The 14,321-nt window shown below is 39.4% G+C and overlaps 1 protein-coding gene across 1 annotated transcript; it reads right to left on the reverse strand.

Annotated features, from left to right (window-relative positions):
* Positions 1–623: 623 nt before the first annotated feature.
* On the reverse strand, positions 624–12,542 carry metrnla (meteorin like, glial cell differentiation regulator a). Its single transcript, XM_082137821.1, has 4 exons — positions 12,187–12,542; positions 7,856–8,244; positions 3,049–3,108; positions 624–1,518 (listed from the first exon to the last, which is right to left on the reverse strand). Exons 1-4 carry the CDS (start codon positions 12,282–12,284, stop codon positions 1,205–1,207), a joined length of 861 nt encoding a protein of 286 aa, XP_081993947.1. The 5' UTR covers positions 12,285–12,542; the 3' UTR covers positions 624–1,204.
* Between the last annotated feature and the right edge of the window lie 1,779 nt (positions 12,543–14,321).

Raw genomic sequence — 14,321 nt, forward strand, 5'->3', positions numbered from 1 at the left:
AAATGTTTTCACTCATTTGAAAGGGATTTTGTTCCTGTTTTTGATTAGAGTCTGTATGACTTTCTTTTTCTGTGGAACAAAAGGAAGATCTTTTGAAAAGTGTCTTTTTTTTGGTCCAGGGTATATTGTTTGGACTCCACTGACTTTCAAAATATCTTCTTTTATGTTCCACAGAAGAAAGTCATAAATGTTTTTGGAACGACATGTGGATCAGTAAAAGATCTTAATTTAAATTATCTTTTTTTTTTTTGTGAACTATCCCTTGAAGCGTATAACTTATTCAGCCCCGTTTGTACATACACATACATGAATGATACCTCAAATTGTGGGGTTTTTAGGGGAGATGTGTGATATTACTTTTCTATGCAATCTGACTTACAATTTTCCCCTGGTGGCTGATAAAATTAGTGTGAAAAACACAGTTCACACAGTTTAGCAGAAATGACTCAAGAATATTCAGAATTCAGATTTGGGATAAGCCCTTTGTTAAAATCCTAGTAAGCAACCACCTAAGAACTACATAGAACAAGTACATGATAAATCATTTTCGGACATGGTTCAAAGATTAGGTTGAAAACTACAGTGACCATGAGTGAGCAAAAGACCAAAACACAGACACATGATTTAATTCCAAAGAGAAAAAAAAGAACTTTAATCCTTGGAAAGACACATTTGCAATTGAACAGCCTGAAGACAAAACACAGGCAGGAATTGCACTTCAAATTTTCTTAAAAAATTCAAATTAAAAAGCAGGCTTTTTCTTCAATATATTTCTGTCATAGAAACAACTGCAAAACTGTACAACAAGCTTTTTACAAAGCATTTGGGACTTCCGTTTCAGAATGTTCTTTTCACATTTTACACATTCAACAGCCAGGTCTGCTACATTGTGACCGCAAGAAAGTAAAAAAAACAAAACAAAACAAAAAATATCTGAAAATATCAGTCTTAAGACATGTCAGGAGAATTCGGCATTGGCTTAGTAAATACAAGTCCAACTTTAGTTGTTTTAGCGGGATGTTTTAAGAGCACGAGTCGTGTCTCAGGGAATGCTGGGACAGCAGGCGAGAGATTTCTGCATCGATATTGCAGTCTATACGGACCTAAACCTCTCCTTTCTGCAGACACAAACAGAGACAGACAGCTGCTCGCGGGGTCACAGTTCCTCGCGACGGGGCGGACCGTGTGGTTTCCTGGAAAGAATTCAGTCTGTGTCCAAATGACATGGGTTGGTCCCTCGCTGCTCTGCGTCCTGATACACCCTAAGGAAGTCCTTGTACCGTGGAGCGCAACTGAGCCAGGCCTCTCCAAATCTCACCGTCCCTATAAAGAGGAACTCGCCATCCCCTGGTTTAACCCCGCACTGGCTGGGCATCTTCACAAAGCCCGTCCAGCGTTTGGCCCGGCCGCCCCCGGACACAAACACTTGTGTCTTCTGTCTGTAAAGGCGACTCAGGGACACGGTAACAGAGGTCTGGTCCTCTTCCTCTGCCACACCGAGAATATTCCCCCGTGCCACTGTAGAGGAGAGAAATAAAACTACATAAGACAAACATAGTTGGTGGGATTTTTCCATATTGATTGCGTTACGGGACATCCCTGGTCAAACAATCCTCAAAGAATGTGTATGGGATTCCCATTTGAACTAGCACAATAGGGAACCCATCCTGAAGGATCTACATTGGAATTTTCTCTTAACATAAATTTGCATTATGAAACATTTTTGATTCAAACTTAAAATAAAAACTAGATATTTTAAAAACATGTTCCAAATATCATCATGATCATGATGGCTCATCACAGGAACTGTATGATTTTGCAAGTTCCGATAAAGAAGACATAATGAGGGCTTTTGATTCAGAGATATGCATAATTAATGTTATTAAACTAACAAGATGAGTAAAGTTTGGATGGATGGATGGATGGAAGGATTGATAGACGGATGCATAGATAGAGACACGAATGGATAGATAGAGAGATGAATGGATGGCTGAGACAGACACGGATGGATGGATGGATGAGACAGACGGATAGATAGACAGACGGATAGATAGAGAGACGGATGGATGGATGGATGAGACAGACAGATAGATAGATAGATAGATAGATAGATAGATAGATAGATAGATAGATGGATGGATGAGACAGACAGACAGATAGATAGATAGATAGACAGATGGATGAGACAGACAGATAGATATATAGATAGATAGACGGATAGATAGATGGATGGATGGATAGATAGATAGAGAGACGGATGGATGGATGGATGAGACAGACAGACAGATAGATAGATAGACGGATGGATGAGACAGACAGATAGATATATAGATAGACAGACAGATAGATAGATAGATAGACGGATGGATGAGACAGACAGATAGATATATAGATAGACAGACAGATAGATAGATAGATAGACGGATGGATGAGACAGACAGATAGATATATAGATAGACAGATAGATATATAGATAGATAGACGGATAGATGGATAGATAGATAGATAGATAGATAGATAGATAGATAGATAGATAGATAGATAGATAGATAGATAGATAGACGGATGGATGGATGAGACAGACAGATAGATAGATAGATAGACAGATGGATGAGACAGACAGATAGATATATAGATAGATAGACGGATAGATGGATAGATAGATGGATGGATGGATAGATAGATAGATAGAGAGACGGATGGATGGATGAGACAGACAGACAGATAGATAGATAGACGGATGGATGAATGAGACAGACAGATAGATATATAGATAGATAGACGGATAGATGGATAGATAGATGGATGGATGGATAGATAGATAGAGAGACGGATGGATGGATGAGACAGACAGATAGATAGACGGATAGATGGATAGATAGACAGATCTAGTGCCAGATCTAGATTAAATAGTGCCAGGTGGGAAGGATGCTTTAGGATCGTTTCCCAATTATAATTGACATTTAATTGTAAACTTATTTATTTAGATTTTTAACTAATGATCATTAAAAACATTACAAATTTCTTTAAAGATGTGGCTCGTCTTACCAAAGTCACTGGTGCAAACGGCCAGCAGGACCTCCGTATCTGTACAGGGTTGGCAGGGTGCTGTGGAGATACAGAATAACAAAATCAGACTAAACACAGCCACTGAACAAGAAATAACCATCACATGTGCAGAATGTAGCATGTTATTTTTAGAAATCTGACAAACAAACCAGAACACAGATCTACATCCACACCCGCCACGTGCTCCCAATACACATTGGACCTTCAAAGACATAATTAATTTCTGCTGCAGATTTATTGAGCGTGCAGAAGCCGACTTTATCGTCACGGCTAGTTGGCTTCTAACCAAACAGAGATGTGGGGAGGCCTGCAAGAAAAGGCTCCCCATTATAAAAACTAAAACATCTGTAATTAACCACCAGGACGTTGTGTTGGTGGAGAGGAGGGGAACATCTCGACCCTTCCCCCTCTAGAAAAACACTGACAAACACACACAGTGTCCTCACACCCCAACGCAAATGAGATCCAGCTGAGAACAACTCAAACATGGAGCAGCGACTGCAAGGACTGGAAGCTCTGGGTAAAGAAAAAAAAGAAAAAGAAAGAAACATCCAGAGAAGCCAACCCTGCACAGCACTTCCACCTGTGCCAACAACCTGGGGTGCGTCGAACACTTTGTACTATTTTACAACCCATAGCGACACATGACAAGAGAAAAACACTCCCTCGCTTTCAGGTCGCCGCAGAATCTTGAGACGGCTACAAGGCAATCAGCAAAACCTAAACACTGGCAGCACCGTGTCGGCTTTGATCGGCGTGTTTTCTCTCTCCAAATAAATCAGGCTCCGGGGTCATTACTGCCCCCACGCGCAGATATAGTCCAGCACGTTCGTCTGGAGGGTCTCAAGCCCCCCCAGGCTTGCAGCAGAGCGACTGGTTGATTCAGCTGGCTGGGTGAAGGGTTTATGGGTGTTTTACAGGTTTATGGGATACGGTCTGTTGGGTTGGGCAGGTGTGTCAGTGGACGTTGTCCACAGCTACCAGACAAAAGTTTTGTTGTCTATTAGTGCAGGTAGACTGAGGGGCTTCAAAAAGATTTTCAAAATGACAATTTTCCTGAAGTAAATGTGAGTGGTGGTTGGCCAAAACTCTTGTGGGCGGCTCACAGAGCAATGCTATGTGGTTTTTCAAAGTGTTCTAGCTTTGAGTGAATCGTGATGCAAGGATACACTGGTCCCTAGCTGTAAAGTACAACAAAATTGTTATAAAGTGTTGTATATTGTTATGGAGTGTCTATTTACACAATTTACCTTGTTGGCAGAGGCCATTTACGTTAACTCCGCCCAATGACGTCTGGTTGGGCCAGACAAAATTACGGAAGACACTGGATTGCCAACAGTAGTTTTGACAAAAGTTTTGACGCAAATTGATCCAAGTTCGAATCTGGCCTTTGCCGAATTCGCTCAACTCCCTTTTCCCATCACATATCAGATCCGAAAGGCATTTATTTTCAATTAAAATTAAGAAAATATTTGAAAAGTGGAAATAAAGTGTCTAACGGGTGTTTAATGATCAAGTGTTTGTCGGTCAGGGTAAGGGGAGGGCTTTATTGTCCTAATAAGCCAGCATCCATTTAATAATTTTAATAAATAGTCATTTACACTCTGTTATCATTGCATACCGTTTAATGTACAACAACACTGAGGTGCAAATAGTATCTGCCACTATAATATATATTTATAATAAACACCATTTAAAATATAAATAGCATTACTACTATTTGCACTTATTGCAAAGGAAATACTGATATTTTTACATATTGTAAATAGAATCTATCGCTGTTTTCACTTAGTGTAAATAGCATATTGCTAAGAAAATGCTGCTTTTTCACAGTGTAAATAGAATCAATTGCTTTTAAAACCATGTAAATAGCATCTATCGCTAAAAATATGCTATTTTCACTTTGTGAAAATATAATCTAGTTGCTATTTACACAGTGCAAATAGCCACTGCCATATTGTTATGAAGTGTCGTAAAAAGTATATAGCGTCTGACACCCACTCTACACTGGAAGCAAGTAGCAAATAAGAGTGACAAATGTCAAAAATAAATAAATAATTATAAATGTCTTTGCAGTCATTAAAGGTAAAGCAAAAAAATATGTCACAAACCCTCATTATAAAACTCCCATTACAAATCTCTGAAGTATTTGCACTGCAATGGGCGTTTACAGTGTAGGCTAAATAATTGTTTAGAAAAATATAAATCTAGTTTCGATGCTTATCAAGCTTGCTTCCAACGTACATTGGGCGTTAGCAAAGAAAGTTGGTGAAATAACTGATCTGTTGAGCCTGGCCCTTCACATACTGTATGAGCAGAGCTGGTCCGGTCATGTCTGTTGAGGAGCTGTGGGTGAGGTGAGCGGACCAGAGGTCGCCCGTTGTTGCAACACAAGGCGCGTCGCATCACCAACAGGGCCAGAGGTCATCCAGGAATCAGCTTCGCAACAGCTGGCAAACGCCAAAGCTTCAAAGCGGGTGATCTTTCAGAACGCTAGGCCTCACAGAATTTTGATGTGAAGCGTTAACTGCTGCTGCCAGCGCTTACGTCCTGAACGCGAAAGCTGGGCTTGGAGCGCAGATGGGCTTTTTCAAAAGCTTTGTGGCGACTCGCATGCAAAAAAGTTGAAACGGAACCGCAGGAATGGGCTGGCATCTGAGTCAGCAGGCCTCGCTGCCCCAAATTAATGCAACGCTGCTGGGATCACAACCACTTCACATGCTGGCAGGGTGAAAGGGGGAAGATAGTGTCCCAGCTACATCTGGTCCCCCCCCCCTGCATTCCATGCTAATGCAGAAAAGATTCATATGCCACTCAGCCTGCATCCCAACCACTTCAGAGAGGCGGAACGAAAAGTAATGAAGGAAAAAGTGAGGGAGGGGAAGCCAGGGAGACAGGGGAAAAGAGGAAGAGGAAGGGAGTAGGAAAAAAAAAAATGGAGATAATATATCCTCCCAACAGCTGGTCTAAGACACATTCCACAGTGATGGAAAAGCAACTCAATTCCAGCACAGCAGGTCAGCATTCACGAGGTGAACGCGAAGAAAAACCCACACAAGCTCGGAAAAAGGAAAACAGGTCACCTTACAGATCCACCCGCTCAGATCGCTGAAATCACAAGCAGGCGAACACACAAGCTTGACAATAAAGGACACATTAAACCATGTGTAGAAAAGTTTGCCTGCCCATTTTCTGGACGTAGTAAACTGTCCAACTCGCAAATGCACTATGGTGCAATGGTGGCATTTATTGACAGTGACAAAGAAGTATGAAATATCCACAAAGTACAAAGTATTTACACTTTGAGGATACTTTCAATGCCTCCTACTTCCTAGTATATTATAATATATAAAAGGAAAAGGGTTTATAGTAAATTAGTTCCAGTATACAGAAACCATTTAAAGTTACTCTGGTTTTACTGTATCCATGTCTGTAGAAATCTAACTAAATGCTGTTTATCAGAGCACAGATTTACATGGCAGCTCTGAACGTGTTACCCTTGAGGGGGAAACACACTGAAACAATACTTTAGCTTTGTTTGGGAGAGGAAAAACAGACCTGTTATTTGAAGAATCTACTTTGCTTTAGGCCATTCAGTTTCAGCAGGTGCACTGCTTGAAATTTAATTTCTGAAATGAGGCTAAATGTTTAACATGCTTTTCCGGAGCAAATGACAGATAGAAGCAACGGGGCGCTCGTGGCGTCTCAGCGTGAGACCTATGCCACAAGTCCTGAATAACACGGTATTTAATCACACGGCAAACAAGGTTCAAATCAGTATCACTTTCCAGTATAAATATGAGCACAGATCTCAGCATCACAGAGGGGTGGATGTTTCCTGAGGTAAAGATATCATCTGTTGCTGGGCATGAAAACATTAGCTACGGATCGTGTACTTTTTAAAATAAACAAACCCTTAGTATTGCGTGCATTAATGTACGTGTACCCAAAAACCATGGAGTCACGGAAATGTAATAATGCTTTTTGCTGAAAAAAGCAGCAATTGAATAGAATTTCAAAATAAACTCTTCCAAACTCATTCTTTAAATGATTCAATTCATTAAAGAACCCAGAAAAATGGTTTCCACAAAAACATTAAGCAGACCGACTGTTTTAAAAATTGATAATAAGAAATGTTTCTTGAGCATCAAATCAGCATATTAGAATGATTTCTGAAGGATCATGTGACACTGAAGACTGGAGTAATGATGCTGAAAATTCAGCTTTACCAAATTATTCAAATAGGGTTACAATTTATTTTGATAGTCCAGTTTAGAAATTCTACTAACTCTAAGTAACAACATGTCAAATAACTCTCATTAATTTGCATCTTCATGTTAATTAACTCTTATTAGAGTATTAGTAGACTTTTAGGTTAAGGTTTGGGTTCACGTTAGTAGAATAAGTTGGCATGTAGTTGCAAAGTTACTTATAGTCAGTAGAATACTAAAGTGGACTATCGAAATAAAGTGTAACCTCAAGAGACCTTTTTTTTATTACTGTATTTTTGATAAAATAAAATCCAGCCTTGGTGAGCACGAGAAACTTCTTTCAAAACCACAAAAGAAATCTTACTGTTCCATCAAAGCTTCCAGGAAATCAAAATTGGGATTTTTAGCTGATGTCTGTTGGCTTTGAGGCCATTTTACGTTATATATTTTTTTCCAAATACAACTCCTTTAATTTGACGAAAAAAGAAAAAAAAAAGTCTGTTTGAGGAAACACTTCACATGAAAGAAAACTGTGCTTGTCAAGGGAGTCTTTAAAGATCAAGAGAACATCATACCAGATAATGACTGTGGATCAGCTCCTGGTCTGTGGTTGACCAGCTCATACTGGAAGGATGTGATTTTTCGGCTGATGTCCCTTTGAGGCACTGCCTCGATGAAGAGCGCCCCGTCCTGGATGCTGAAACAGTGCACTCTTCCCTCTGCCTGATCTTCCTCACGGAGGAGCAATCGCAGTTTTCCCAGCCGGTCCAGGTAGATGTGGGTCCCGCTGGACTCTGCAGAGGGTTTGATGCAGACGGAGAGAAGAGACGCCGCTGGGGACAATGTGTTCGGCCGCAGGTTGACGATGATGGCCCCTGTGGGGTACAGCCACTCCAGGTAGCCCTGGGCGCAGCGGAGGTACACCTGTTCCACATCCCGAGTGTGTCCCTCATGGGTCAGACCACTACAAGAAGGCAGAGAAAGGAGATATAAGCTCTGATCCAGGATCTACCCTACTTTAAATGGCAGAATCCTAACTGAAACTCAACCCCAAAAGTAACATAGGCTGCGACCCACAAATAGCGAACCTCAATTGAAACACATGATGAGAACCTCCAACTCACAACTGATTCCAATAGAGTGATGTTAACATGAAGCTAACATTCTAATAAGCATAAAAATACACAGCTCACACAAATTAAATCAGGTGATGGCCAATGTAATGCCAATATACATGATAAACCACAATTTAATGAATATGCTAATTAGCATATTCATAGAACTGCGTATACTAAATGAGGCAAGGGTGTGGAGTTACATTCAAGGTATTTTAAGACGTGAAAAGATTAGTTTTAAGGGATAAAATTTACTACAGGGGGAGTTTAAGATAGAATCAAGAAGTTTTCAAAAAGTGTATATCTATCTATTTTCTAAGAACTTACTATATATCTTATAGTCGACAGTTAATTCGCAACTTCTTAATGCTTAATCAAAATAACATAACGTAAAGCGTCTGGTGACATACGCAGGACTTCTCCAATCACTGAAACAACCACATCTCAAATTCCAATCAACAACCGATGAATAGAAACAAGTCCCCGCCTAACATTTTTTCTTTTTCGATAATCTGTTACACAGATACCACGATACACAAGAAAAGATCTGTCACTTCTTCTGTTTCATTGCAAGTTTAAAAGAGAGAATAAAAAACAAAGTAAACACTGAAACCAGTGCACTGATAGATCTGTGCGATCTGTTCAGGCAAAGATAATTTAACATACAGTACACAGTGAATATGATTGTTCTCAGTACTGTCAAAATAAAAGTCCCACTTATGACCAAACAGAAAAAAAAAAAGCCAAATATTGGCCAATACAATGTATCAGCCAAAGCAATATATTGGTCGGCCACTAGAGCGGATAAACTCAAAATATGGGCCAACATATTGGTCTATCAATGGAAAAAAGTCTATTAGTCTCTTTTTATCAAAACAATTCAGCACTGCATGAAATACAGTTAAAGAATCATGTTCAAATATAGAAAAACGTAGTTTTTAATGTTGTTTATATGTCTATGGGGTGTTTTTAATGTGCTTTAAGTCAAACCATTTGCAAATTCAACACCATTGCTGAGTATTTTCTCCTTAAAACTGCAGTGAACAAACACTCTTAAAAACCCAGTTTGAAATCGATGGTTTCTGATGTAACTACCTTGTAACCAATCACGTCAACCAATTTGGCGGGCCTAATTTGTATATTCATAGAACTGCATATACTAAATGAGGCAAGGGTATAGACTTACACTCAAGCTATTTTAAGGCATGAAGAATTTTTTCTTCAAGGAAAAAAAAACATTTAAATATGTACTTTTGGTGATCAAAGATGAGTTTTAAGGGACAAAATTATTGACTACAGGGGGACTTTAAATACAATCATATAATTAAAAAAACATTATCCATGTCCCTTTCGACTTCATGAAGGCATTGTGTTCACTGAGCACCATCATTCTGGGATTGGCTTATCCATGAATTCTGCCAAAACAAATGATTTCAGAAGGCAGCATAATTTTACTGGCTACTGTCTTGAAGCAATCGTACGTTGCCTTAAAATACTGGAAGGGAAATGGTAGTTCATTAAGTTTTGGAACAGGTCAGTCATCAAACATTGTGATGTATTACTTATCTAATTCTGAAATTGGAGTTATAGCTAGTAAATTTTAACAAACAACTACGTAGATTAAACAAAGCAAACCAGCCTGGTTTGAAGCAAATGGCGGCATCTCACACCAGGGTAATCCCCTAAATAAGGATGGTTGGATCTTCTATCATTGGCCTTTAACGTAAAACACAGCAAAGGAAACTTCAAACATTAGGGCGATCGTTCTGAACAGTCTGCGCCAGAGTCGAGTCCAAAGCTGAAGCTCATATGAAAGGAAAGCTTTTCTCCGAGCAGGAAGAATGAAGTTAATGTCTTTTCACACAAGGTGTTAAGACCCACGCGCAAGGCTTGCTGCATGACCCGTCACGTGCAGGCATGCGCACACACATACACATTAACCGTCTCTCATTTTTCTTCTCTCCTTTCCAACGCTTTGGCAAGATCCAACACTGGGCATACTGCCGTGGGTAGGATTTTTGAAGCGCAAGTCAATGGCTCCTAGGACACGCAGGCCTCTCCGCAGACAAGTGCAGAGACAGTAGCCGAACCCGGAGCATGCAAGTGCAAATGCAGGTCACGCAGTTGAACCTCCCCTCGCTTTCAACTCCTCAAAACGACGAGGATCTGCACGTCCGGGCAGCAGCCATGCCGCTGTCCAACGGCCACACAAAAAGACTCTCTCCTCTACTTTTAGACATCATCTGCGGTTCTGCGCCTCGAGTCTGTGGCCTGATGTCAGTTAGGCAGAAAATGAGCCATCTGCTTCCGAACCCTCCAGCGGTTCTACAACCAGCCTGCTGCAGACCCCAGATTAAACTCTCACCAAAATGAGAGGTGAGGACCCAAAACTCATGTGGAGCCTGGGGTGACACATGTGCGGGGCAGACTCACAAGCTGCCGTGTCCTCATTTATAACGGCTCCTCTTTAATTAAGAGCGTTTGAAATGCAGCTCCGCCGTAATGAGAGGCTGAACTAAGACCTGGCAAATCAACAGCAGATTATGGCTGCACAGTCAGAGTACAGCACACTCAGCCTTTTTATTGTAAAAAGACTTCACAGAGAGCCGAAATATGTTATGCTATTTTTTTTTTGAAGGAAGAGAGCTATTGTTGAGGAATAATAACAAGCATTGTAATGAGATGAAGTTATGTGGCAGAAAAATCTATAGCATGAACTAAGATTTATCATATTTCACATTTAAATGCACATTTACATTTAAAAGCCAAGATGACCAAATAAGATTATATTAAACTAAAAGCTTCTCTGTTTTCTAGAAAATGACACAGCCGGCGTGAGTGTGTATAGGCAATCGTTTATTAACTCAAGAAAAGTTCAACTGTCTAAACAAACAAAGAACAGAGTGATTTGCATATTTTACATGAGAGATTAATCTGGGTTAGGTCAAACCAGTGAGCAGAAATGAATCACTGATCAGAGAGTTTCTGCTTTCAGGTTATGCCAGTGAGCTTCACCATAGCAGGACAGAATAACAAGACTGAACACTGTAAAAAAAAAAGTAGCTGCTTTGAATTTTTAAGTAGCCTACAATCAACTTGGATGTTTAAGTCATTTCAACTTAAATTACATTAAACTGACTTAAACAAATTTGCTGAATCTTGTTTAACTTATTAAAAAAAGTTGAAAATTGCTTAACTTATTTTGATCATTTGAGTGCCAGCAATGTAAAAACATATGTGGTCATAACTTATTGATCATATAATTTTTTTACTGTGTAAATCTGAGTAAGGAAATCTAAACTATCCAGACCAAGAGAACAGTTTATGAGTCGAAAAAATAAGAATATAATGATAAAATGTTATTAATACAGACAGATGCTACAACCACTACCACTCATAACAACATAACTCCTACAAATAACAGGCTTGATACAAAAATAAAATAAAAACTACAATTACTCAACAACTCATAATCATAACTTGAATAGCCTACTAATGATAGACTACTACTGCTCATACTGAGACTTCGCATACTGTAATAACATTAATCATGATTTAATGTTACTATTCTACTTGTTTTATAGGCAATAGAAAAAAAAATTAAGTTTGAAATTAAAACATTAGCTCAACAACAACAACAACATTAACTGCCATCAACACATTTAACCTTGGATTTTAAAGAGTTAAACCTCCAACTGCAATTTACTCAATTGAAATAATTTTTACATTAATAGCAAACGAGTAATAAGGGCGCACTTGTATAATAAGAAAATGTTCAAAGCATGTCTCACCTGCCCCTCCAGCTGCACTGGTCGCTTGAGTACTGGGAGCACGCAATCCTACACAGAACCACAAGCGACAGAAAATACGCCAAGAACGGCGAGAGCATGTTTGTCCCACCGCTGTCTACTTCTCCTCCAGCGCGATACTAAACAACTCTGCTTTGCAGGTATGAAATTTAACAGTCCAGCGTCGGTAATATGCACTACATCGTGTTTTTCTTCAGTATCGTTTCACTTTCTAGCCCGTGATTTACTCAAGAAGAGCAACTAAAGCCGAAAGTCCGAGAAGCGCGCTCGCTCGCTCACTCATGTCGCGCGCGGTGAATATTTGAGTGAACTGAAGACGGCGTTGAGGAATCCGAGCAGTCAGAGCCGCTCACTGAACTTTGAAGACCGCGCATGCGCAGTCATCAGCAGCGCTCTACTCCACTGGAGGCGCGTTCCTCAAGAGTTCAATGAGTGGCTCTGCTCGGATTCCTCTGCGCGTCACCGCCAGCTGACTGACACAGGACGCATGCGCAGAAGTACTTCAAGACGCTACAATTTTTATGATAAGCGTGGCTCATTTGTTCATTAAAGACATAATTGCCTAACAAAGAATTGGAGATATTATTTATTTATTTCTAAATATATCAAAGCAAACATACATTGGGGTGAGGTCCAAAAGTCTGCGAGACTACAAGAAGTCACCACAAAATCAAAATGGACAATTCCTACTTTCTTTTCGTTAGCCTATGGAATATTGCAGTACAGCATATTTATTATAAATTATTTATCTTGCTTAATTCTTAATGCTTATTATTGTTTTTTGTTTATTCATGTGCCCTCATAATAATCTTTCATCAAAATAACTTCCCCAAAATATCTTCTCTTCTCTGATGATGTGTTTACTGGCGCGAGGGCGGGACAACCAGGAATTTACATGTTTGAACAGGAAGCATGTAGGCCTATACAAATGAATCAATATTCGTCAATGGACAATGAACAGTGATTATAATAAAACAATATAATATCTATAATATTATAGGACTACATGTAGATAAAGAAAAGGTGGCTACAATTAATTAAACCTCTAACCCTCAGTAAGAGGTGTTATGATCATGAATGATGTCTCAAAGCTTTTTGAGGACGTTCCATCAATTTTCACCTTGTGACTGATACGGCATAAAAACTGCACAGACATGAAGTAGCAATATCTAGGGACCCAATTATCAGAGACTTGGAGGTGGGGTTTGAGACTATACACTCAAAACACACTAGCATAGTGGCAACAACGTTTCTACATGTAAGCACCACTCTTTTTTTCCTAAGAAAACATAAGAATTTAGTTTTCACATGAAATGTGATATTCTATTCTTTCATCATCATCAAGTTTGATCAAGAAACCCGTTAAGCAGGAGAGACTAGAGGTGTAAGAGACAATTGTTTAACAGAACGCAATGTGATTGAGAGCTGTTTGTGACCGTACTTGTTTTGAAACAGGCACACTGCTGGCCTGCCGCTGTCTCTGAGGATAATGACACAACTCCTCCTTAAACGAGAACAACGTGCATGTCAGGACAAGCGAACCACAACTCAAAGACACCTGCAGATGTATTTCCATATTATTCCCTCTCTGTGTTTGTCTTTTAGGAGACCACAAGCAGAACAGAGCTTCTATAACAGAGCATATGCATATGTAAACAGTTCATATATACAGTTCATCTTAGGTTTCAGAACCCCCAGAGTACCTCAAAACAACCCACATTTCTGACTTCTGATTGCTAGAATGGATTTTGTTTAGGGTGCGAGGACCTCAGACTCATTCTCTGTTTTGGCTGACTGTGCCCCTCTCTGTTTACTTAAAGGAAAACAATTAAAATTAAAATTCTGTCATTGTTTATTCAATCTCATGTCATTCCAAACTCAAATGCTCTTGTTTTTTCTCTCTCCATGGAACACAAGAGGAGACTTTTTGAAGACTCTTCATGCAGCTATTTTCCATACAACAACCAGGTCTACAGATTCAAATCAGTGAATAAAATTAAAACTATTAAAAATGAGTGCCGTCAAATCCATTAATCTAACATAAGAGTTTGTGCATATACACAATATATAGAAATATGTATAGAAATAAATTAAATTAAATATAGATATTAGATGAA

This window comes from Leuciscus leuciscus, assembly GCF_965113295.1.
Source record: "Leuciscus leuciscus genome assembly, chromosome: 1".
Lineage (NCBI taxonomy): Eukaryota > Metazoa > Chordata > Actinopteri > Cypriniformes > Leuciscidae > Leuciscus > Leuciscus leuciscus.